Below are 25658 nucleotides of genomic sequence, written 5' to 3' on the forward strand. Positions count from 1 at the left end.
GAGAACTTTGCGTGGGTGCACATGTGCCGAACCTTCGGTGATGAGTTTCACCGGCAAGACGTGCACGGCAGCTGGTCGCGTGATTCCGCTGGTGGCAACGCGTGGCTGCCGTCGTGGCACATGAACCCACACTATCGGCTCTCTTCTCCCTACCCGGCGTATATGTGTCTGCAGCTGACGCGGCGCGATCCGAATCTCCGTCGCACCCGTGGACCGGTGTATGGGAGCGAAGGCGTCGAGGGTGGCATCGGCCTGCAGCTTCTCCATGATACACACTACCCGCTGCACTGCTCCCCAATCGCATTGAGAGCTGCTCAAACTGATACGACGGCCTCCTCGCCTTTTGGTAGCACGCAGAACATAGTTACTGACCATCGCAGGAATGACAGCGGCACGAAGGAGGAACTGAGCGGCCGGAATCTCGATGGCACCCTTCGCAGCAGCGTTGCCGCTTTCACCACTGTTCTCTTCTCTGAGATGCGCCAGATCGGCGATCACTTGTCGCTGGAGGTCGTGCTTGACGCGGGTGCAGAGTACTGGATAGTTCCAACCACATATGCTCCGAGGGTGCTGGAGGAGTTTGACCTCACCGTCATCTCGACGGCGCCTTTCATGTTGAGGGAGGCGCTGGAGGCTCAGTACTGGCATCAGCAAACCGTCACACCAGAGGTGCTGTGCTCTTCCCCACTTGCTGGCACCCAGCAAGTGGGGCAGAAGGACGATGAGTTGGCGATCATGTTTTATTCACACTCCCGGGTCGCATATGATGCAAGGGTGACCCTCCAAACCGCGTTGCAAACGAGCACCATGCACCCTGTGCACGGTGCCCTCGAGCGTTTGACCAATTCCAGGTCGACCAAGCTGTCTAGCTTGCCGTGCCGTGTCGTTGTCACTGCCACGGTGAACCACATCGCCCCGGACGAGTTTGTGGCGGACTGTGGTGTTCACAAGGCATTCGGACTCCTTTCATCGCGGGAGGGGTGTGTGGAGGGTACAGGAGTGCTGCAACTCGCCATCGTCCCGAGCGAGCTCGACGCAGAAAACCGCCCCACCCGCATCGTCGGCGAAGTTAATTCGCACGCCACGCAGACGTACGTGCTCGATCGGGGCACCGTTGTCGAGACCCTCATCATGCCCGTTCCTTTCAATCGCGTCGAGCACTACACCGCCATATGCTCTCTGTACCCGAAGCTGTCCAGCACACAGGTCGAGTACCGGGTATGGTGCACCGCACCGCTGCTGGAAGTAAAGCGTTTGCCGACGTGGTCGAAAGAGGAGGTGGTACTCTGCTGGGATGATGTTAAGGGCAGTGGCAACTACTACGAAGCCACCAGGCACCCTCAGGTGGAGGTGTCAAAGTTGCGGCCCCTCGGAAGGTTTACTGTATCGGTGCAACTGGTCGAGCACGACACCATTGATCCGGCTATAATGTTTACCGTAATTGCCAAGAGTGAACAGCCAGATGAGCCACTCACAGGGCAACTAGAGTGTTATGATGTCTGGTTCCAGTCCGCATGCGTCGAAGGCACTTATGTGGAAGCCAGCTTCGGCCTCGATGAGCGTCCACCGGAGTCATTAGTCGTCCTTCCATGCCTGCAGCCGGCGGGGTCCACAGGGAAGTGCGTGCTGACCATCTCGTCCGACACGACCGACTATTGCGTACGCTCGCTGCGCGTGAAGAGTGCTTAGTCGGTTTAATAATGTCCTCCCCAATGGCCCCCCCCCTCCCACCAATCTTCAAGAGCGCGCCATGGAATTGGCGAGGAGGGACATGTTCCACTATCATCGTGCTATAGACCCCCCCCCTATACTTCTTGACTAGCGCTGGTCTGCTTGCGAGGCCGGGTTACGATTTGCCGGGAAGGATTCGATTCCGTGTACGCGCAGAGCTGTTCTCATGTACGTACATGTACGTGTTGCTTCCATACAATGCATCACTGCGGGTGCGTGTCGGTAGGGCTTTTGTTGGCTGCTCGCTCAGATGAGCGTGTTTGCTTGACTTTGCTGTATCTCCTTCTATTCTACCTTGTTAGGGTCTCGGAAAAAAACTGTAAAAAAAATGCCTCCCTCCTCCCCCCCCCCCAAAATAAAAAATGTACATTAGTGTAGGGAGGCTGTAAAATGGCTGTGGCGGGGCACGGTGTGCCAAACGATCTCCAGCCGAGGCGGAAAGGGGTCGCGAATAGGGCGGAGGTCGCGTGCACGCATGTAAGAAGGTCTGTGGTTGTTCGGTTGCTGTCGCGATGTTTCTATGGGCGACTATGCTGCATACATTCACCTTGAATAGGCACTTGTTTCAGTCCGCCGCTACTTTTACGCTAGATTCCTTGAATTATTCACTGTGAGCATCGCTTTTGTAAACATGAATGTATGACGCCCTCCCTCCTTTCCCCCAACCCCGCCCCACTGCTGCTGTTCAGCCTATGGAATCGTTTTTTTTTACCCCCTGTATGTTCCTCCGCACTTATGTGTGTTTTTTTGTTCTTCTTACATGGTGCTAAGGAAATGACTGCCGCTGTTGACCATCGTCTCTCATGTCACGTGTGCTGAGGCGTGAAGAGCACAGACATTTTTTCTACACAAGCGAACGCTGGGTAGAGGGGACAGGGCACACACCTTCTGGTTTCACCGCTCATCCCCCCCCTCTATATATCCCCCTTCAAATCGTGAGTGTTAGGTCGCACGTGTCCTCGATAGCCTCCGTATTTCTGTCTCAAGCCCGATTTCTCATTGTTTCACCATGTCTCTCCAGCGCCGTATGGCACTGCGATTATGCCAGAAAGGATCTAGGCTTGATCACTGAGCGGAAGGCAGCTTATTGGCTTGGATCTCGGTGCGTGTGTGTGTGTGTCTGTGTGCAGGTGTTTCGGTCACTGGGCTGCTCCTCTTTTTTCTTATCACTTCAATATGTTACTGACAAGCCACTGCCACACATCCCCCCCCACCACCACCACCAAACCTCTCCCTCCCTCCCTCGCCTCGCCTCGCCTCTCCTACCGCTGCCGACGCCGGTGCAATAACAACAGCAATTTGTTTTTTTCTGTGTTCGAACATTTCTGGAGAGGGAGGGATGGTGGTGGGTATTGCATCACAAATCATCGACAGGTCGCAGGGAAAGAAAGACAGTACCGTCGCAAAGGTGTTTTTTTCTGAATGCTCCGCACCTCATGAGGTGCGGAGGGGCTACTGTGTTTTCTTGTTTTGTTTTGCGTCTCACGGGTAACAGTCGTGGGGCTCTGCATCACCACACCTGCAGAGCCCTTGGCGATCCAGCGAGGTTTGTCACAGCGCAGCGAATCGCTCGCAGCTCATCGTCCTCAACACATTCGGGGCCCACGGGCACATCTTTGTGTTTCGCAAGAATCCACCGCTTTTCACCGTCGTGTATGTCCTTCAAATAAGAAATCTCTCACCTTTCTCTCGTGCTTTCTCTCCAAAGACCATTTGCCTTTTATTCGTTCTCTCTCGAGTAACACAAGCCACCACTCCGTTGTACACCCTCCCTTCCCCCTTTTTTATCGCTTGTTCCCATCTTTGTAAAAAAAAAAAGATTTTTGGTATATAAACACAATTGTCATGGGCAAGGCGAAGAATGCTGATGTTGAGGGCATCCCCCTGTCCAGCGGCGAGCTGAGGAGCCGGTGCCGCAGCCTGGCGGCCGCCGGTATGATTACGCTTGTGGCGGTGCAGCTGTTTCACAAGTCCGGTACCTACGCGGATGTTTTCCAGTATCACCCCATTTGCATGATGCTGGCGTTTGTCATGGTGATGCCAGATGTCGTCAGCGGCATCAAGCGGCTGAGGCGAGTGAGTCAGCGGGTGCCGTCCAAGACAGGTCACACTGTACAGCCACTCAACCACCATCTTCCGCGGGATGAGATCATTATGCGTCATCAGTTGGCCACCTTCGCAATGGAGTTGGCGGCGGCGGGGGGATTTGCCGCTGTGGAGTACACGAAAATAACGCACAGCTACCAGCATCTCAAATCCCCGCATGGTATTGTGGGTGCCCTCTGTGGGGTGGCAATCGTATGCCAGATAGTACTCGGTTCCATACTGCGCTACGTTCTGTCGTCAGGCGACCCGAAGCGGCCCATGGTACGGACAGCGCACAAGTACGTCAGCGCGACCATCGCCGTCACTGGAATGATGGCGTTGGCCGGCGGTGTTCTGGCCACCGAGTACGCAGAAAAGATGTTTCCGTCCTTGATCGTACGAGTGGCCATCACCGTCGCGTCCGTTTTGATCACTTGTGCCGGTTTTGTGATGTAGAGCGCGAGATCAGCGGTCCACGCAGAAGTTAGACAACATTCCATGATCCGCCCCCCCCCCCACAAAAAAAAGCACTATAAAGCCTTGTTTTTTTTTTTTACAAGTGAGAGTCGGGGCCGCACGACGCTGGTAAACGGGTGCTCACACATTAGAGTAGGCGAGTGCTTTTTGTGCTTGCCACACACACCACGACCAGCTTCCGCATCTGTAATGCGCTGGTGATGACCTCTCCCTTCGCGTGCTCCTATTTTTTTTTGGTTGTTGATGCCCATCTTGAATAGACTAGGAGGACAGGAAAAGGAACCCGTCCAAAAAAAAAAAGAGCAAACGCCTGTCACAACATCGGCTGCCTTATTGAGTGGTGTGTGTTTTCTCTTCGTGTGCGTGTGTGTTTTTTTTTCAACGATAGCATCTATCTAGGCCATCTTTTCATCTTTGATTTGGTCACCGAGGCCCCCCCTTTGCAGATGCTTTTCTTTTTTGGTTTTGTATTTTTGTATTCCTCCTCCCCCACCACACACGTACACACACAGACACACAGACAGACAGACAGACAGACACAGACGACTCGGTTAAAACTATTCATTCTTTACTGTTTTTTTTCCTTATGTTATTTACTATCAGAAGGAGCGTCGTCGTTCCTCACTCGTGACAACAAGGGTCATCCCCAAGAGAGAGTGATCAGAATTGTGTAGGCCTCCTCCTCCCCCCCCCCCGGTGCTGGCAGGGGGATATTTCTCAAGGCGGTTAGTAAATCATATCTATTGATATCTGCTGATACCGACAGCCCCGGTACCAGCGGCTTGTTTTTTTTTTTTGACTGACTGATCCTCAATAGTGAGCATAAGTGTACGACCCACATGACGTACAAAATGTTAATGTGACCCCCCCCCCCTCCTCCTCCTCCTCCTCCCTCCCGTTGGCACGACATGTTTCAGCAGGATTTACTCGCCAGCGCCGTCGTCATCGGGCCTGCGGTCGGCACTTTTCTCTTTTTCGTTTGATAACATTGCGGTGCGGTAGCGCAGCCCTTGATTCCTTCTTCAGGCGAGCAGTTGCACAGCAAACCGCGTTTTCCTCAATGGCTTTTGAAAACCCCTCGACGACTGCTTCGTGACGTAAAGCGATACATTGCTCGTAACACCGCCACTGGGCAACTCGAGAGAGGGCGCGCGCTCTCTCACCCCCCCTGGATCTGACTCACGCAGATGGTCAAGTGGCAAAGCGCGCGTGCTTCACAGATGAAGTAGGGACCCTTCAGGGACTTGTGGACATGATGTGAAGTTCCCCCCCCCCCTCACCCCGGAAAATGGCTGCTGCCTCTGAAACAGCAGACGAGGTGTCACTTGTGTGGATGTGAATTTATGGGATGCTTCAGTGGCGCTAGCAATATTGGCTGGCAGCCTTTACAGGGACTTCGGCCAGGGTGCTGCTGGGGGGGGGGGGGAGGCGCGGAGGTTTTTCGTGAGATGAAATCGGGACGTCGCGCAGGCGGATATACCACCGGACTTGAACACGAAAAGCCGTCGCATCGACAGGTTGCCAGCTGGTAGCGGTCACAGGCCACTTTTGGAGTTTTTTCTTTTCGCACTAGGGACACGGGCTACGGCTGTCTGGCTTGTGGGATTTCTTGGCAATACTTTGTGAAGGAGGCTGTGGCGCAACGGTTCATCCATTTGTCAGACGCTGATGCAAGACCTCTGTTCATACAAGTGCCTTCACGCCGAGTCCCATGGCAAGCCTCTAATCACTTTACTTGGTGCATCGCTTCGATCTTCCTAACCCAGTGACCCTGGGCGTACTCTACAGGTCGAGTCTTGGCAAGGAGACGTCAGCTTTTGGCAGGATAGGGTTAGCGCGTACGACTCTGAGCACGCGAAGAAGACAGCAAGTATACAAGAAAATAAGGCCTCGTTCTCTCTCTCTCTCTCTTTTTGTCTACTTGACAATTGTGCAACTGTAAGGTCGATCAGTCGAAGGTGTGTGTGTGTGTGCGTGTGTGCTGGAGGATTCTTGAAAATGGGGGTGTCGGCACCCAATTTAGTAGTAGAGTGCAACACCAACTTGTGCCATACACTTCGTTCCCACTACCATTGAAAGCGTTGGGGGCGAGTGTATTCCCCTCCCCTCCTCTTCCCCCCCCCCCCCCAAAAAAAAAAAAATCCCCTGTTTATAAAGTCAAGACGTCCGTCACACGACTCGGCGAAGTATCAGAGAGACACAAAGTAGGAAACATACATCCATATTTTGGCACATCGAATGTGCGATTTGCGCTTGCCAAGATTCCTGAATCACCCTTACGTAGAGTTGCTCGGCAGCTGTCAGAGTGGATGACGGTGAGCCGGGGACGCCATTTCTTTCCTAGTTCACCGGTGTGAAGACATGTACGAGAGATGGACTCTGCGCTCATCTCTGGATGTGACTCCGTGCGGGGTAGTGTAGTGGAGGTGCATCTTTTTTTTTTCTGGATGGAAGGGGAAAAAGGGGCAACAAGACGGCGAGCACTCCTGTGGTAGTCGTGCTGCTACACAAACCCAATCCGTCACTTCTAGCTTTAACTTCACTATCCTGCCCCCCCTTTTTTTGCTCCTCAAACCTTTCTATTTTCTCCGGCCTGGTCTGATGCATATCCGCACCTGTGGGTGGTATGCGTGTGTGTGTGTGTGTAATGGTGGGAAGGTCATTTCTGGTTTCTTCTCTTTTTTTTCCGCCTATCTTCCGCGTGTGGTTTATCGTTGCCACCCTCCCCCTTCTCCTGAACGTACATATCACGCACATGAGAAGAAGTCATTGCGTCTTTCTTTGAAGTTCTTTTTTTTTCTCATTCTCTCTCTACCTGCCCTCTGTGTGCTCCTTCAGCATATCTCTCGCGGCACCGCCGCTGTGCGCACGTATTGGGATTCTCTTCCTGCCCCATTCCTCCATAACGTGACAAATGGCGAGTCTTCAAGCCTCCTCCTCACTGGCTCTTGTGCCGACGTCTCTAGAAGAGGTGGGAAGAGAGCTGCAGAAGCTAGACGGGACTCTTGTGGGCGAAATTCAGGAAGAGCTCGTTTGTGTCGTCTGCGGCGCGGTGTTCATTGATCCCCGCATTTTGGAGTGCCAGCACTGTTTTTGTCTGCGATGTCTGTACTCGACTGTCTCACGCAATCGCACGGAGAATATCGAGGTTCCCTGCGCCTACCGGTGCACACAGGTGACGGTGACGCAGGGGGACATTCGTACGCTCCCCAAGAATCACTGCATCACCAACACCTGCGTCGTGCTGAGACAACACCGTGCTCGTCGAGCCCGCTTGCTGGAGCGTAAACTCTCGTTGATGGAATCGGTGGACAAAGCAGCGCTCACTCCTGTCGACAGGGCGAGAACCGATTCGATCGCAGTGCCCCTGGCAGACGCCGGAGCGTCACTTGTAGCTTCAGCAGCGTCTCTTCCACAGGAGACGAGTATCGCGACGCCACGCTTTCTTCTAAAAAACGAGGCTGATGCCGTGAATGAGATTCGTGAGTGCGAATGGTGCTCCTGCGCCTCACCTACATGTGTGGTGTGCCCATACTGCTGGAGCCGTATCTGTGCTGAGTGCCGCGGTCAGTTCTCGGACCATCAGTACCTGTGTGCAGAGGCGCACCAGCCGATGCGACCACCAGCGGTGAGTTGGGTGCGTGGTCTGAGTACGGCTACTGCCAATACAGAGGGAGGCGCTGCGACACTCCAAGAAAACGGAGTCTCTAGGACCAGTGTGGTGGGCAGGAGCCCGGGGATGGAGGAAGCGGCTGCAGTACCCGAGACACAGGACCAGGCCGCCTCGTTGCCGTTCTTCATTACACCGCTCTTTGTGCCAGCGTTGATACAAGAGTGTCTGGTAGGGGAGCATTGCTTAACACTGCAGCGGAGCGAGATGGACGTGACGAACATGACTGCAGTGCGACTCGCGGTCCCGGAGGTGGAGGTTCAGTGTCGACATCATACCACCGGCTTCTGCTTCGACTTCTGTGTTCACCCGCCTTTCAAGACGCCAGAGGGGGTAGAGGCGGACTTGTCAGGGCCACATTGGGCAGACAGCAGTGCCAAACCAAGCGCAACCCTTTCTTTTCTTGCCAACACTGCCCGCCTCGGTGAAACCGTCTTGCAGGATCTTCGACAACTCAGCACAGTAATGAACAAGGTGGGAATGGAGCTGTCGAGCGCGGCACACCAGGCCTATGTGCGCCGTAACAAGGAGTTTCACATGTATGTCGTCCACGTATGGTCGCTGGTGTGGACCCAGTGCATGATTGCTAGCGACGCCTTGCTGCCCCACCTTGAGCGCTCTCGCTTGCTGGCGAGCATCATGGGAGACTTGGCTGTGTACCAGTTCCAACAGTCTGCGACGCATGCAGCGCCGCCGCAAAAGTACGCTATTCGGGACACTTGTATGGCCTTCATGAGGGCCGAAGTGCTGCTCTGCCGACAGCTCGGTCAGGTGATGGAGGGAATCGACGCGGCTTGTCATGGTATCCGCACACAACTAGCCCATATGTATGCAGTCATGAAGGACCTGGCGCAGCCGAAAGTGCACCGGGGAGAGGAGCACAAACGTGCACGGCAGAGTCGTCAGCGGTTTAGCGCACAGATCTTTCAATCACACCAGGTGGCACAGCAAAATACACACCGGCCCGAATCTATCGTCTCCGCTGTTACACCCGCAGACGAGTTGACACCGTCGCCGCACACTCGCACCGAAACGGTCAGCTCACTGTCACAGGGTTTGCCATGCACTGACAAAGTCCCAGTCAAAACAAAGCCACTGCGACCACCACTCTTTCACAACACCGCAGGTGCTGCATTCGACCCTTTTCTTGAGGATAACCCCGGGGAAGCCAGCTGTGGTTTCCGGGGGCAAGTCGCAGAGCATGGCGCGATGACGCGCACCCTGACCGGGTCGATGCTTTCCATCCTCCGCTGCTTCATGCAGGTCCGCGTGTGGGAGTGGTCGCTGAGTAATACCTGCCTTCGGGAGTGCGGCCTGACTGAGGAGAGTCAGCGCACGCTGCTGGAAGCTGAAGAAAGTCTGCAACGAATCACAGACAACCTTCTGCATAACATTTGGTCGTACTCTCGGATGATGTTCATACTTGAGGTGGGCCAAGACGCTGCCGGTCCGGCGTCCTCGCTCGAAATCCTGATGGATGCTGAGACTCTTGATCTCCTCCACGCTGCCCTAGAGTGCCCTGTGTACAGCCACACGGAGGTGTTTGGTATCCTGGAGAGGATGTCTCAACTGCGTGCTGAAAGCGTCGCCACCAACCCCGCCACGGCCTTCGCAGCGCGCAGCTCAGACGCACAAGAGGGTCTGTTGAGCACAATGAGCACCATCTTGAAGGCCACCATGACGCACCAGTCCACCCTGCTCTCTCTTGTGGTGGCGGCGTCGACCTTACTGAACAAGACTTACGCTGCCTACTTGTCTGTGCGCCAGATAAACCCCGCCGTTGGCGAACGACCGCCTTTGAGTGAGCACACACTGCGAGCGGTGGATGTGCTCAATATACTGCAGCGCTACAGCGGCAAGGGGCTTTCCGGCTATGGTGATACAGCGTCCAATGGGAGGAACCACGGGGACAGTGTGCAGAATGTGTATTGTGTTCCACAATGTTCTCCTCGTGTAGATGACTCGTTAGTCCCCCAGGGAGAGCATCTGTTTCAATCGTATGTTACCTCTGCTCTCAAAAGTGTTGCGCTGTCTCAGCAGAGCCTGTTCCTCGCCGACTTCGGTTTGCGTGACACGGCGTTGTCCTCGTGTCAGGTCTACGGCGAGGCTCTCGTGCGCACTGCACATGGAGAACGTCTGCCGACCGCATCTGTGTCCGAGGACCAACAGAGGGATCAGAAGCCTGAAGAACAGACGAGTGATGCGGCTGTTGCCCGCCAAGCGGCCCTTGAGTTGCTCGCTTCGCCAAGAGAGACACTCGAGCGATCTACAGTGTTGGAGGAGGGACTCACAACATCGAGGGCATTATTGTCCTCTGTTGCACATCTGCAAAGACCCGATAGTCACACCCAAAGCAATCCATCGCCGCTGAACACCGAAACCGCCGCCGCTCCTATCCCCATAAACCAGGAGACTGACTGCCCAGCAAAAGATGGTGTCGCTTCACACCGTGAACTACTTTTCGAAGCGGACACCATTGAGTCGATGGTGGCATCGGCGGGAGTCTCTCCGTCAGCAGCAGACAGCGACGGCACTCGAAAGGCGGTAAAGATGTTCAGGGCTGCCTTTCAGTTGCCGGCGACCACCGCCTCGGTGGGACGGCAGCGACTTCTCTTGCTGCCTTTCTACCGTGGGGAGTGCGTATACAAGGGCCGTTCCACTCCATTTTATGTGGACGGGCAGACAGGCGCTGTGTTCATCAACCCCCGAGGTCTTTCCGCTGCAGGCAGGCGCCAGTACGTCTTCGGGGTACTGAGTTCCCCGTTTTTTTTTGTTGTTTTCAACTCGGCTCTCAGCGTTTTTCTTCATCGGCGGTACCGTCTAGAGCTTTTCTACAGGTGATTGTCGTGGAAGCGGGGGAGGGGGGGGGTTGGATATCCCGGGACGTGGGCCGAGGACGGCGGCGGCGACGTGCCTGCGCGTCAGTTGGAAGTTTTGTTTTTCACGAGGCGCTGCACCGGGCGAGAGCACCTCGCAAGTTGGCACATCTATTAGTCACCAGCTTTACGCAGGCGAATAAGTCGCCTTGGCGTTTAAATTGTGGTAGATTTCGTAGACACTTCTTCTATCTCGCACGCACGTACGCACGCCCCCCCCCCCTCTCCTCCTCTTACCCTCCACTGCACCACTGCACCACTTTTTGAGTGCATTGTAGCAAGAGTATCTTTTAAAGATCCTTCTCCTCCTCCTCCCCGCGTTGGGAGCATGACGAAGGTCGCAACACACGAAAAACAGCCACAGATAATTGGACAAGTATATATATATAATCACACATTTCATTCCTCAATAATGTGCAATATGCACATTACCGTGTGCTCCCTTCTCCCCCCCCCCATCCATCCACCGACTTTTCTTTGCGCAGGCCTTTTAAACATTTATTCAACAGGATAAAAAAACAAAACAATAGTAAAAAAAGAAAATATTTGATAGACTGAGGTGCAGTTTGGAAGTCCGGCCCGTCGGATATGCCCCGTTTAATGTTAAGTTCACAGAGGCATTTGAGGGGCGCGGAAAAGGTAAAACACGGCGACGCAGGCGTCCACCGCATGCTTGACGCTGGGTCTGCATTGCACTTCAAGGTTATCCGTCATGTATTTATGTATCTGTACATATATGAAATGCTTCCCCAACTATCTAGGCTCCCTCATTATCTTCTATACACGCTACCTTGTGTGTGTATATGTGATGCGCCGCCACCACACCATGCATACAATTCACATGCGCAACTACTACTACCACACGCGCTGTGTTTTGGATGTCTTACCTCCCCTTGTTTATTTTTCTCTTTGTTCATATTTTCCAATTTTTTTTTCATACTGCGCTGTGTCTCAGCGTACGCATCCGTCAAGTTACAAAGGTGTGGTGCGTGCAAACAAACGAGGCTGAGGCGAAGGTCGGCAGCGGTGTGGCCTACATGTAGGTGACGAGGTTTATTTTATTTTTTGCTCCCTCTTCCCATCTGATCTTCCGCTTGGACGCACTTTTTTGCTGCGACTGCTCTTTGGTGGTTTCTTCATCCTCGGAGGCTATCGTGCTATTGATGGGTGTGTGTCCTTCTCCCACTTGCACTCCATAGATCCCCACACAGAGAGGACTCCCTCCCCCCTCTCCCTCACCAACACACACGCACACACGCACACACACACACACACACGCACACATCACTCCTTGGTAGAGTCAACACCGCGGCCCCCTCTATCCCATTCTCCGAGATCACCCGCTAATATCCGCCATGAAGTTCACACATCGAGAGATCGAAGAGGACCGAGCGAAACCGGTCGGCTCCCTTTTCATGCACCTGATGGACAGAGACTCAATGCCGTCGCGCAGCCACCGAAACAGGGCTGCACAACAGCTGAATGCACACAGTTTGTCTAATACGCAGCTTTCTCTCTACGCGCAAGATGCGCGGCAGTTGCCTTCCACGCCACTCCGTGGTCGGCGCCACTTTCCCAGGTCAAATAGCCACGTCGACTGCAATACGCAAGAGTATGTTCGACCTTCCACGGGCGTGCGATTTCGTAGCCCCTTCCACGGCAGCATGGACCACATCGGCAGAAACATGACCCCACGAGGCTCGTCAGAGGTATCAACACCGCGGCAGCGACGCTATGTACCCCCACCAGGGAAAAGCTCTTCTAAGCGCCCCTTTTGGTTGGGCGATGACACAATTAGCATCAAGCAGCGTCACAGCTGTGGTAGTGGCAGCGCTATTCTCTCGCCATCCCCAGGCCACCATACTTTTATGCGCAACAGAAGCACCGCAAATCATTTGACAGTCGGCTCGTTGGTCCCATTACCAGAGAAGGAGGTTGAGAAGGTCGTGCCACCACCACTACCACGGAAGCCGCGGAGAGAGGGCATACGGATGTTTCCCGAGAGGCATTCGCGTAGCGTCGCCGATGTCCACAGAGGTATCCGAATGGTGCAGCCACAGGCGCACTGGCGCTCGGCTGCAGATCGACATCTGGACTTTCTGGAGCTCGGTATCGCCTCCCACGAGGCGCCTGCACTGCGTTACAGCAATGAGAGCCACTTTCAGATTGGCGAATCAGTCATCACCCCGAGGGAATCACCGGCGCCCTTGGCATCGACGCCGCGATGGCGTGGTGGTCGACGCTCTAACTCCACTCCTGCCCCACGCCGGTTCGATATCATCACGGGTCGGCCGCTGGTCTACTGAGGAGGAGGAGGGGGGGGGGATAGTGAGGGTGCTAGAGAAAACCTGTGTTGCGCTCCAGCGTATTGTGATATATGTCCGACAGTCTCGGGGTCGTGTAGTGCACCGCGGTTCTACCCACTTTTTTATCGCTGCTCGCATTTCCTGTCATAGAGGGCCCAACCGTCTGTGCACCATAGAGTAATGGAGTCAATGCGTAGTTCCCTGACTGCATTGGATCCCGTGTCCCTCTCATTCAGCCTCACACTTCCTCCCACTGTGGCGTCTTATGTTTTATTTCCCCGCCGCGCATCCATCGTGCTTTGATTCATGACGTTTCTGTGAGGCGCAGAGTACTCCCAAGCACAGGGCTGAGATGCCTTCCCTCCGCGTTTCCTGCAACTCATTTGCGTGCGAGAAGTGATTTGCCCATCGGAGTGTGATAGTGCGGTGTTTTCTGGTACTAGAAGGAATGTGTGCGTGCGCGCGCGCATACATCCTGTTTGGCGTCGGGTCTCAGTGACTACGAATGCTATTCTTATCTTTCCACTCTTGATTTTTTTTTGAACGGTTGGCAATGCCCCGTATCTTGGATTTCTTCCAAAGTACAATGGAATCTGCACCGGGAGTGTGTGTGTGTGTGTGTCCACTATTCGCTGATATTCCCCGCTTCAAATAATGTTTGCGTGTGCTCGTATCCCCACCCCCTCTCATGCACAGGTGGTCCTCACACAGAGTGTTCCCCATGGGGCCACTGACCCTTTCCACGTCCGTGTCATGTGATTGTCCCCTCGCTCATTTTTTTGTGGCCAGTGTTCGTGCTTTGTTTTACGATACCCTCCCTCCTTCCCTTTGGGCAACCCTCCTTTTCCCTCTGTACGCACTGCACTCTCTTCTATTGCTTGGAACCAATCCTGCTTCATGTTTTTTGTTGTTTTGTATCAGTGCACCCCCCACCTCTTTCCCCCAAAGACACGGCGTTCTGTGCACTCAACGATTTCTTCGTCTCGCTCCTCACGTCTCTTTTGCTGTGTACAGAAGAAGGGTAGCGCGCCCACGTTGCCTACCATAACTGGGATTCAAGTGTGTCCCCTCCCCTCCCCCCCTTGAAGGTGAGCGACACGCATGCCCATTTGAAAGTGATTCTCATTCGAGCCTCTGCACCACCAACCACCATCACCCACACACACACGAAGTAACAGCAACGCAAAATGGTCTTTTACTTTACCCTGAGTTCCGATCCATCGGTCTTGTGCTACATGGGTCGTGACAAGTATGAGAATGAGGAGCTCATCAAGTTTGGCTGGCCTGAAGACTTGTGGTTCCATGTAGACAAGCACAGTAGCGCCCACGTTTACGTGCGTCTGCCGCCTGGCAAAGGTTTGGACGACCTGACGCCGGAGATGATTGAGGAATGCTGCCAACTCACCAAGGAGAATAGTATCGAAGGGTGCAAGTTGGACGACGTCCGCATCGTCTACACACCGTGGAGTAACCTCAAGAAGACCAGGGATATGGAGGTGGGCCAAGTTGGCTTTCACAAGGAGGAGCTGCGGCGTTACCACACCGTCGGCAGTAAAAACCGTCCAATGCTAAAGGCACTGGAGAAGACGCGCGTGGAGAAGAACGACGTCGACTTCCAGAGGCTGCGTGAGGACCGCGACATTGAAGCGAACCACAGGCGCCTCGCCGAGAAGGCCATCCAAGACGAGAAAGAGAGGCTTGAGCGGAAGGAGAAAAAACGTCTGGATGACCTGCGGTCCTATAAGGGGGTGATGAAGAAGGAAAACATGCGCCTGAATACCGGCGAGGTGCCAGATGAAGATGACTTCATGTGAGAGGCAAGGCGAGCTCATGGAGCGAGCGAAACATTTATAAGAGCATAAAATGCATGGGCGACCAGAGCAACAAAAACACTGATAATATCAATTGGTAAGAAGTGTCCTCTCCCTTCCTATGCATGCACATCTGCGCGGGGTCGACCGGCTGTAAATCTTTCTACTCGGTCGCCTTATGCGATTGGTGGTATGGGCACGCTTGCGCGCTTGTCTTCCGCTGATCTCCACGGCTTTCATGCCGGCTTTTTTTTTCTGTGACACCGGGTGATTTCTTATGATGTGACTCGGTCACTGAGCACGCTGGGTGCACTTACTCACGTACAGATTATGATGAGTGCGAACTCTTTTGCGTAGTGATGTAATGCCGCACAGGCGATACATGAAAGAGCCACTGGGTCGAATAGAGGTATTGAGCTCACAATACCCAGCCTGTGCGTCCGCCCCGCCAGCCTCCACAGCTCGCCTTTTCACGTGTTTCTCTTATTACTAATTTCAATTGTATTCCTGTGTGTCGGCCGCGCACTTACTGTTCCTGCACCCCGAAAGCTCGTGCTTCTCCTTTGTATGATTATTTTTGGTTTTGATCATGATCTCTGCAACGCATATACCTACAAGCAGGTACACCGTTGTACGCGCATGATCAGAGAGCACACAACTCTTCTCCTTCACGTTGGTGCTACGACCGAGGACACTTCTGTCCTCTAAAGGCGTGTAGCACATCCTTCTTTTCTCTCTTCCTCTCTCTCTCTCTCTCTCGACACTCAAGTGGCACCCAGTAGCAGGATGGACAGATTTGCCACTCGGCGTGTGGGGGTAATGACAGCATCGCATGTTTGTTGTAAGATTCGATCGTCCTCGCTGCTGTTCGTAGCCCGGCACCTCCGCACCAGGGTCGGTGTTAAGTCAAGTGAGATTCTGCACGCCGCAGAGAGGGATGAGCCAGCCACGGCGTCTCAACGACCGCCACCGTCTGGGATGGAATTGTCGTACATCACAGCCAAGATGCCTGACCTGCTCCCAGCGTACCAGACAGAAGCTGCGGTGTGGTCTGCACCGACGTTCCGGTCGGCGTGGACCACGCTGCACAAGGCGTACGCCTCCGTCCTCTACACCGACCCCGTGCGTGCAGAGGAGTTGCGGTCAAGAGACTGGAAGGGCCTCGCACTGTATAACTCGTATGCGGAGACGCTGCATCTCATGTCTCTTCTTCCCCCCACCTTGCGCACGGCCATCACGGAGCATCTTTCCTTCGATTACACACAGGTGGAGGAGTTGTTCGTGCATTTGGGTCAAGACGTCGAGGTGCGCGGTGGTGGTGGGTGGGTCATTCAGCTGCCACCTCCGAAGACAGCGGAGCTGCAGTATATCGTGAGACACATTGGCCGCTTTGGCTCTGACGGTCGCGGCTGCGTAGCAAACACCGCGCACCGCGCTTCAGTCTGGCGCGGCCGGCACGGCGAGGCGCTCGGTGTTACGCTGCGAGTGGGCCGCTACGTCCCAGGTGCAGCCCAAGCACTTCTGCCGCTTGCACAGCGGGGTAGCTTGCTCATACTCTCCAAGGCGGGCATGGGCAAGACAACACTCTTGCGTGACCTTGCAGCCGGGCTGGCGCAAGGGCCGCAGGCGCCGCGCGTCACGGTGGTGGACACTTCCAACGAGATCGGCGGTGACGGTCCCATACCGTTGCCTTACCTGGGACGGTGCCGTCGCATTCAGGTCGCCCGACGGGAGGACCAGAGCCGCGTAATGATTGAGGTGATCCAGAATCACACGCCCGATTACCTCATTGTAGATGAGATTGCCACGGAGGAAGAGGCGGAGGCAGCCTGGTCCATCTCGCAGCGAGGAGTTCGTATGATTGGTACGTGCCACGGCGAGCACCTTGAGGGGCTTCTGCAGAACCGCGCGTTGAACCTCCTCGTCGGCGGTGCCGCACAGGCGTTCCTGAGCAACGAGGAGCGACGGCTGCGCAACAAAACAAAAAAGACGGTGTTGGAGCGGCCGTACAATTCGCCCTTTTCGTTTGTGGTGGAGCTGCACGCGCGGGATCGAGGACACCTTTACGTCGATGTGAATAAAGCTGTAGATTTGGTGCTCGACGAGCAGCCTGCGAACAGGAACGCCGCAGTCGGCGCTGCAGTCGAACTGAGTGCACTCCTTCCCAGCCGCGTCGAGACGCTCCTGCGATTGCGAGATGAAAGGCAGCGGAAGCTTCAATCTATTCCACCAGCGGACGAGAACAACGTGGAGGATGGTGACGACGAGGACGACGACGACGACGACGTTTCAATGACGCTTTTGAATGCGCCCAAAGACGTTGTGGATGAGGATGGCTACACGCTTCTAAGTGAGAATGGCCCATACCGGCAGAGTAGCGGCATCGCCACATCCACCACTCAAACGGCTCCAAATCATTCAGGTCTGCATAAGCCGCACCGGCCGGTTCAAAAGAAAAGACGGACACGGAAGACGAATGCGGAGCTGTACAAGGAGGTGCGTGGTTTCTTTTGAACTCCCTATCTGGTTTTTGTGTTCTGGTGCTGTCCGTCGCACTAGCGCCCGCGGCAGGCAAGCAGGTATGCGGACGTCGACGTGAATACATGTCGATGTGCTTCGAAGGTGATCATAACAGCGCTTTGCGTACTCGAGGGATGTCACAACAGTGACTATTTGTGTGTAACGCCCGACTCATCACTCGATCACCAGATCATGTCGGATCCTCTCGCTTATTATTTGATGCCCCCCCCCCCCCCACCCCACCCCACCCCACCCCGTCACTACACGTATCGAAAATCGCTGAACACACTTTTCTACCATCTTTTTTTTTTGCTCGTCTGACGAATCAACTCAACGGGCCTTCCCACTCGAGGAAGAGCGAAAGAGGAAAAGTGGGGGCGGGGGAACGGCCCAGCTCGGTGGCAGGAGATCCAGTGCTCTCTATGTAGGGATACTGAGGCTGCCCTGTTTTGACCCTCAAGTGTGGGATTCGCCTTCGGTGGCAGCAGGAGTTAACTCACTGGTGACGTAACAAAGTCCAGAGGGTGAATTGTCACAGGTGTTTAGTTCGGCTCGTACGGGCTACGGCCGGATTTGTACGACGAACGGGCGGCGTGAAAATGTTTGTGCCATTGATACGATAGATGCTCAAGATTGTTCGAGCATAATTCACCGCGTCTTAAGCTCCCACCTGGGGGAGGGGGGGGGGCCTCGAGCGTTTTGTGGGGCGTACCATGTGACATCCAGCACTATGGGGGTCGCTCAGAGGGGAACCTGAAAGACTGACTGGGGGGGGGGGGGGGGGGGGACGGGCGGCAGGGGGTTGCACGCAGAGGCCATGCTGTCACAACCAAGTCGATCATAGCGGCATCGCCCGTGTGCTGTTTCTTCGCAGGACCCAATGTAGTTGTAAATGATTGGTGTACATCGTGGAGATAACCCCAACCTCCTGCGGCCGAATGGGCACGCTGGACAGAGGGGAACAACGAGAATGCATACCTATGTGTGTGTACCAGGATATCATTCATGGTACCTCGGCATGCTATGATCTCTCTGATCTGGTAACTGCTGCCGTTTTGCTCTGCCCATCTCCATTCTGTTCTCCTGCTACCGTGCGTAACGTTTATTCCCCTACCCTCCCTCTCCCCCCACCTCTTGGATATCGCCCTCCTCTTGTTCTGTTGGTTGGTTCGTGTCATCGGATCCGCCGGAAGTACACACAAAGGTGTTGTCGCAATTTGCACTCACAACAGGGCCAGAGGCATTCAAAAAGATTACTCATTTCTTTACTACATAATGCTAGCCGGACGGGTCATTCGTCCTGTGTGTACTGCCTATCGTGTGCTGCGTGAACCACGACTAACGGGGTGCTCCTCCCTCCGTACGCTGGTGTCTTTGACGCGAGTGCGACAGACGCTGAAAAACACGCGCACCGGTGTCACGATCGAGCCCCCTGGTGCTCAGCGTACAGGAGGTACAGACAAACTGCCTCTCCACACCCCTGGTGCACGCGAAACGATTTCCATTGGTCAGCGCTTGTATTCCCTGACCCGCTGCTACATGCAGAAGCGCAATAGTCCAACGTGTGACGATACCGAGCGAAATAGGTTATCCACGGAGGCCTGGCATATTTTGCAGTCCATCACGGAGGAGGACCTGGAGGCGCTACCGATACGCGACGTGGCTGAGATTGTCGTTGCATATAATTATTTTGGCGGTATATGGGCGAACGGATTGCACGGTCCTGCAAAGGCGATCCGAGAGGGAAAGCAAACGGGACCGGTATCGTCGTCGTCAGAGTGCTCAGGTGATGATGCACCGCCCGATTATCCCATTATCGAACGCCCTGATGTTGTGTCAGGTGACCGCGAGACGATCTCGAACACGGCGGCGGCCTCTTCACAAATAATGCGCGAGGTACCGGTGAAGCGTGCGAGTCCACTTGACGACTTTCTGGAATTCTGAGCTCCACCCATGCCCAACGGACAGAGGGCGGCGGGGTGTTTGATGGGCGGGAGCGGAATACATGGGCGCTCTAGCAAAAGTTCGCTGGCTACCCTGTGTCAGCCTTCAAGGCATCCCTCACTCCCTGCGAAGGAGGAATTACATTTGCTGGTGACAGTGTTATGCATCTCTGCGACGTATGGCAGTCAGAGCTATGAGGTCCCTGTTCTCGTGTCAGCGGACATGCTTCTCGTCGTGTTGGCTTTTGAATGAGCGGCGCCCCCTAAATACGAACGTCTTTCCCGCATACATCGCTTACGTACGTACGGGGAGGCCCTGAGGAATTATCAAGGGACGCCGAATACGGCGTCTAGTGTAACGGGAGCTGCTACTTCGTAACCTACAAGACTGATGAGGTGTGCAAAGATGGCTGCAGAGGCCGTGTTGAGATGCCCGAGTCAGCTGTTGCTTGTAACGCGTGTTTGCCACTGCTTCGCACCACGCGATGGGTCCTGTCCCCGGGGCGGGGCAGTGTATTGTACGTCTTGCGTGGTGGTGGTGGTGGTGGTGGTGGTTGGGGGGGGGGGAGGGGGAAGGAGGGGGACATCCTGAAGTTGATGAAAGGAGGAGAAAAGACTTGTGCCGCTTGCCAGATGTATGAGATGTGATGTCAACCTCTCGGGTTTGGACCGCCAGAGGACTCCACCTTTCTTTCCCACGTGATTATTGGTACCTGTTTTTAGCATATTCTTCACTTTTCATGTACACTGCGAGCGCGAGTACGGGCGAGTAAGCCGCAGATCGGTCATCGATGTGGTACGCGGAGGACGAAAGACATGTCGTTGATACAGGGACGAAACCGATGGCACCCGCATCGCTTTGTGTGATCGCCGTTGGTGTGCTATGTTCGTGGGTTGTGTGCCCTTGGTGAATCACTGTCATTCTACATGTAGCCGGTGTGAGGAAGGGGGCCCTCTGCCCCAACACACAGTCACTTTCCCAACGTTTAGTCGCGCTTTTTTTCTGGTGCGTTGCTTGTGTGGCGTGTTGTTGGCATCAAAGGACCCGCGATCGGAAGGTGTTGGCGCTCTTTCCGAAATTCTTCGCTACTGCATGTGGACAGCATGGGGGCGAGGCGCCCACTCTCTCATGCCTTGTTGTATCTCCACAGCAATGTCGTCTTCCCTCTGCTCATCTCGCCGCCTCCTCCTCCTCCTCCTCCTTTTTCCCCCGCGTTTTTCTTTATGGTCTTGCTTTGCGTAGATGTATGCATTCTAAGCCTTTTTTATCGCTCCATTAATCTTTTTCTTGTATTCCATAGACACCCACTCGTGATTCTGTCTGCCGTTCCGACTGACACACGAGATATCGTACTCCAACTCCTCGGAAAAAAAAATCTCGTTGCTCCCACCCGCCCACTCGTCCTCCTTTTCTGCGACCTCGTCTCTGATTCACCATGCCGGTCCCCTTCTACTGGTGGATGGCTTGCCGTCTGCGCCAGCTCCTTGTGTACCTCACGGGTTGCGTGCTCCGTTGGCAGCAGCCACACATAATCCGAGGCAACCACTCCTTGGCGAAGCTTCCGAGCTTTTTACGCGGTGCAAAGCTGCAGTGCGGACTTCTAGTCACTGACGCAACTATCATGAAGCTTGGTCTTGTTGACGCGCTCATCAGCGAGATGAAGGACCAGGGCCTCAAACTGGCCATTTACAATGACGTGCTGCCCAATCCCACCTTCGATATGGTGGAGGAGGCCAATAAGGTGTACATAGAGAACAACTGCGACTACCTCATCGCTGTCGGTGGCGGGAGCGTCATCGACTGTGCTAAGCTCGTCGGTGTGCGTCAGGCGCGCCCTCGCACACCACTGAGGTACATGCAGGGGCTTTTCCGTGTTCTGTGGCCCCTGCCACCCCTGATCGCCGTTCCGACAACGGCGGGTACTGGGAGTGAATGCACCATTGCAGCTGTTGTGGTCGACACCACCACAAATGACAAGGTTGCTGTCATGGACCCCTTCCTTGTTCCCTCGCACTGTGTACTGGACCCCACCTTAACTGTGGCTCTGCCAAAGTTTGTGACAGCTACCACCGGCATGGACGCCTTGACGCACGTGGTGGAGGCGTACATCAACGTCTTCCACTACCGCGCTGTCGACGCGGCGGCGCTGCGGGCGACGGAGCTGATCGCCAAAAGCCTCCTGTGCGCCTACGAGAAGGGCAGCAACCTGGAGGCGCGCGAAAATATGATGCAGGCGTCATATCTCGCCGGCTTATCTTTCACACGCGCCGGTGTCGGCTACGTCCATGCGGCAGCGCACGCGGTAGGTGGGTTCTACAATGTGCCGCACGGGCTGGCAAACGCCGTCTTTCTGCCGCACGTTCTTGAGATGTACGGCAGCGCCGCGCACACCTCACTCGCTCGATTGGCTGAGGCGGCGAGCATTGCCGGTGCCAGTGATGCTGAAAGGGCGTCCAACTTCATTGCGTGGGTTCGCGAGTTGAGTGCAAAGATGCAGATCCCGACGACCCTCAGCGCCAGTGACTCGCGCTGGGCCATTCAGGAGAGGCATATCCCTTTGCTTGTCAAGCACGCTCTCACCGAGGCGAACCCGTTGTACCCCGTGCCAGTGATCTTTGGAGAGCAGGAGATGACTGAGCTTTTCCGCCGCGTTATGTGAAAGGGGGGGGGGGGCGCGGAGCAAGTAGGTCTGCACTACGTGTGTTGTTATTGCAGTGAAGGCCGAGGCGCGAGCAGGCTTCGGAGAAGCCCTCTGCGTGTTTTCTTTTCCTTTTCCCTCGCTCAAGACGCAAGAAAAAAAAACCAGAACGATATTAGGACTGGTGGGTGGCGCGTTTCCTTGCAGGGCTGCGCTGCCGTTTCCCTTCGCCCTGCCTGGCAGGGCGCGCAAAAAAGGGGGGGATGGGGGGGGGGGGCCGCGTGGCCCCCATCCCCCCTCCCCCTGCGCGCGCGGGGATGCCCTGCCCACGACGGGCGCGGGCAAAAAAAAAGGAAGGCCACTGCGAGAATCGAACTCGCGACCCCCACTTTACGAGAGTGGTGCACTGCCACTGTGCTAAGCGGCCACGTTGTCAGAATCGCAGCCAGCCCAGAGACCGGGGTAAAAGCCCCGCAGCCCTGGGCGTGTGCCCACCTCCTTTTTTTTGCGGGGGTGGGGGGTGCCCGGTGGGGGTGGGGGAGGGTGAGGGTTTGGGGGGGCGAGTCGGTTGAAGGTTTTTTTTTTGGGGGGGGGGGATCGCGGTGCGAAGGGAAAGTGTGGGACGCACCGAGAAAACGGCAGGTCGCGGGATACCTGTATGTTTTTGAGGCATTTCAGCCTGTCTTCCTATGGTCAATGAGGTGTGCTAAGCACACTAGCAAAGGGCATCAAGACGGTTGGGTTCTATGAGATCCACACTCACACGTCACAGTCGGACTTGAGGTAGTTGACGTCGATCGCTTCGGGCAGCTGCACTTTGCCAGCTTCGCTCGTGATGGACTGCACTGACTTGAGCGCATCCTCCAACGGCTGCAAAAGGGCACTGCCGTTGGCGAGACTGACACCCTCGTAGGCTGGGATAGCGACCGGCTCCCAACCCCCGAAGGCGCGCTGCGTGGTGCGCAGCAGCGCCACGCACGTAGCCGTGTCAGAGAGACCGCCGCGGTAGGCCGCAACGGGTTCGTCGGCGTCCTGCACAACATCCCTGACAAATTGCACCGTGGCGATGATGCGGGAGAGAGTGTCTTGGAGCACTTGGCGATTCTGCTGTGTCTTTTGCTGGGCCTGCTGCTGCAGGCTTGCTTCCAGCGCGTCAAGCCGCGTGCGCACTCGCGTGAAGCTCTGCGCAATATCGCAGCGGACGCGCTCGTGCATCTCCGACACGTCTGTCTGTGCCGTCTCGAAGAGGTCCAAGACATTCTTGATCTCTTGCGAAAAAGCGATGGCGTTATGTACCCACCCCTCTAACCGCGGCGCCTCCTCGCGCGCAGCCTGCTCAATCGGGACGCAATTCTCCTGGGAGTACCCGTCATAGTACAGGCAATGACTGCAGAGCAGCCGCTTCTCCTTTGGCGACCAAAACTCCACCGTCTTTTTCGAGTGCACCGCGCATTGCATATCCTCGTGGCTCCCCGTTTGCCGCGTGGCATGAGCGAGGGCGCCGTTGCCGCCGTTGCTGGTTCGTGTCGCCGCGGGCAGGACGGCGGCCGCGGCGGCGGCTTGCGGCGTGGATGCTGCCGGGGGTGGGGGGGCGCGCGACGGGCGGCCGTTACCGATTGCCGGCGAAGCGGCACCCAGGCGGCGGGTCACCATGACCGGCTCGAGTGTATTCACAAAGACGACGAAGCGGGGCATGAACTGGTGCATGTGACACACCGCCACTGCGTTGCGCGAGGGGATAAAAAAGGCATGGAACCCGGCATCTTCCAGCATCTCGAGACACTGCTCCATAGAGAAGCGGTAAAGGTTGGCGTTGAGGTCTTGCGCCTCCTCCTTGATCACCGTGCGCGCCTTGCCAACCGCAACGTCAAATGCCACCAGCCCCCACCCCTCGCGGAAAAGCCGCCCGAGTTCCTCTGCAGGCGCAGCAAGTTGGGTCGCCTCCTTGTCGTAAAACACCACCGCACTCGAGCACAGGCTGTCTGTGTCGTCTTGATTTGACAGCCCAAAGGGGGCCCCTGAGACGCACGCCTTTTCCATCCGGCGAAGCGTTGCTGGACTGCAGAGCTTCCAGAGCAGCTGCAACTCCGTGGCCAGCGTCGACGCGGCGGGGGCGCTCTTTCGCTGGCTTGTATTTCGCATGCGAGCGACACGGTCCAACAGCGGACTCCATGCCTCGGGAGACGCCTCAACGGCAACGATACCTTCGGTCAGCGACACTTGATATTCTTCTCCGGACTGCGCGCCGAGCTTTGTAAGCAGGTACTCTGCCTCCTCCTTCACTTTCGCTGGCGATCGCCGCGGCGGCACGTACGCGTCCTCCGGCAACGCAGTCTTCAGCGTGAAGTAGGTCGGTGATATATCGGCTGTTCCGGCAGGTGGCAGCGTCACATGCTTGAAGGACGATGAGGGTACATGTGAGGTGACCAGTCTCTTGTCCTCCTCGTGACGCCTCCGTGTTGACAGCGCACTCGAGGTGGCTGTCACAGCCGGTTTTGCTACTGTAGACAGACTTCCCCGCCATTCCTTCGCCAGTGAAGCGACTTGGAGCGGGGTGAAGGTGTTCATATTCTCGACAAGAGTGAGGAAGATGTCCTCGCTGCAGTGGGTCAAGTCACCAAGGGTGTAGCCGGACTCCTTCAGCTTTTCCGTAAAGCGCGCCCAAAGAGTGGACATGGTAGTGAGCGCTACGTGGCAGTGTAGCGACGGTAATGGATTAAGTCTAGAAAAGGAGATGTTGTGTCCCCTGTGAGGGCCAGTGCGTGTTGCTTCCTCTCTTTTTTATTATTATTCAGTTCTTGTGCAGCGACAGCTACAGCGAGTGCACGGCTTCACGGTACAATGGACTGTGGTGGTTTAGACAAAGAAATGGGCTGTCTAGCGTGCGTGCGTGTCTGCCGAGGTCCAACTGTGGGAGCAACACCTCCAGGATTCTGCCGCGCTGGGAAGGGGTGGGGAGGCACAGTAGTGATGATGATGAGCCCCATTGTCGTTTCCATTGTGTCCGTATATCAGAAGCAAAAATGGGAGTGCAGGGAGAAGAGGAATACGACGAGAGATGGACAGTCCTCCTCTGCAGCTCGGGGGTGAGGGAAGGACGCATCAGGACTGAAGAAGCACCATCCCCTGCCACAGTGGAAAATTACCCCGTCACCTTGGTGGTTGGGGAGGCGTCAACCACATGCTGGCAGGTTTGTGGGTTTAGGTTGTTGGGGATCCTCTCTTCTTTCTTTCACTCCACAGACACAAATACATATGTCATGTCCACACAGCCACACGCACGCACACACACACGCACACACACACACACACACACACATAAAAAACGTATGTGGTGACAAAATAATCTACAGGAAGAGACCACTAAGCGTGTATCAGGCAACCCAGAGCACAGCGCCAAGCAAGCAGGCGTCCACACCCTCTCCACCCGAGAAAAGCATGCCTGCATTGGGGGTGGGGTGCGCGTGGAATCAAAGGGAAAATCGAAGCGGCAAAGAGAGAGGCAGGCCGAAGGCGCGGCCCGGTGTTGGCGCGATGCGGATGGAGCACAACGAACACCGCATGTGTGCGCCCTCCTCAATTCCTTCCCACGTGAGCACG

General features: G+C 55.5%; 8 protein-coding genes across 8 annotated transcripts; 7 read left to right on the forward strand and 1 right to left on the reverse strand.

Annotated features, from left to right (window-relative positions):
• Window positions 1-3576: 3576 nt before the first annotated feature.
• JKF63_02987 (uncharacterized protein) lies at window positions 3577-4272 on the forward strand (the record flags this gene model as incomplete). Its single annotated transcript, XM_067899009.1, has 1 exon — window positions 3577-4272. The coding sequence occupies one exon, from the start codon at window positions 3577-3579 to the stop codon at window positions 4270-4272; it is 696 nt and encodes a 231-aa protein (XP_067755453.1).
• A 2935-nt stretch (window positions 4273-7207) lies between these two features.
• On the forward strand, window positions 7208-10804 carry JKF63_02988 (uncharacterized protein; the record flags this gene model as incomplete). Its single annotated transcript, XM_067899010.1, has 1 exon — window positions 7208-10804. One exon carries the CDS (start codon window positions 7208-7210, stop codon window positions 10802-10804), a length of 3597 nt encoding a protein of 1198 aa, XP_067755454.1.
• Window positions 10805-12194: 1390 nt separating this feature from the next.
• Window positions 12195-13145, forward strand: JKF63_02989 (uncharacterized protein; the record flags this gene model as incomplete). Its single annotated transcript, XM_067899011.1, has 1 exon — window positions 12195-13145. The coding sequence occupies one exon, from the start codon at window positions 12195-12197 to the stop codon at window positions 13143-13145; it is 951 nt and encodes a 316-aa protein (XP_067755455.1).
• A 1187-nt stretch (window positions 13146-14332) lies between these two features.
• JKF63_02990 (uncharacterized protein) lies at window positions 14333-14959 on the forward strand (the record flags this gene model as incomplete). The annotated part of the gene is made up of 1 exon (XM_067899012.1): window positions 14333-14959. One exon carries the CDS (start codon window positions 14333-14335, stop codon window positions 14957-14959), a length of 627 nt encoding a protein of 208 aa, XP_067755456.1.
• A 783-nt stretch (window positions 14960-15742) lies between these two features.
• JKF63_02991 (uncharacterized protein) lies at window positions 15743-17470 on the forward strand (the record flags this gene model as incomplete). Its single annotated transcript, XM_067899013.1, has 1 exon — window positions 15743-17470. One exon carries the CDS (start codon window positions 15743-15745, stop codon window positions 17468-17470), a length of 1728 nt encoding a protein of 575 aa, XP_067755457.1.
• Window positions 17471-18751: 1281 nt separating this feature from the next.
• Window positions 18752-19420, forward strand: JKF63_02992 (uncharacterized protein; the record flags this gene model as incomplete). Its single annotated transcript, XM_067899014.1, has 1 exon — window positions 18752-19420. One exon carries the CDS (start codon window positions 18752-18754, stop codon window positions 19418-19420), a length of 669 nt encoding a protein of 222 aa, XP_067755458.1.
• Window positions 19421-20855: 1435 nt separating this feature from the next.
• Window positions 20856-22079, forward strand: JKF63_02993 (uncharacterized protein; the record flags this gene model as incomplete). Its single annotated transcript, XM_067899015.1, has 1 exon — window positions 20856-22079. One exon carries the CDS (start codon window positions 20856-20858, stop codon window positions 22077-22079), a length of 1224 nt encoding a protein of 407 aa, XP_067755459.1.
• Window positions 22080-22817: 738 nt separating this feature from the next.
• Window positions 22818-24734, reverse strand: JKF63_02994 (uncharacterized protein; the record flags this gene model as incomplete). The annotated part of the gene is made up of 1 exon (XM_067899016.1): window positions 22818-24734. The coding sequence occupies one exon, from the start codon at window positions 24732-24734 to the stop codon at window positions 22818-22820; it is 1917 nt and encodes a 638-aa protein (XP_067755460.1).
• Between the last annotated feature and the right edge of the window lie 924 nt (window positions 24735-25658).

The sequence above is a fragment of the Porcisia hertigi genome, chromosome 30 (assembly GCF_017918235.1).
Source record: "Porcisia hertigi strain C119 chromosome 30, whole genome shotgun sequence".
NCBI lineage: Eukaryota > Euglenozoa > Kinetoplastea > Trypanosomatida > Trypanosomatidae > Porcisia > Porcisia hertigi.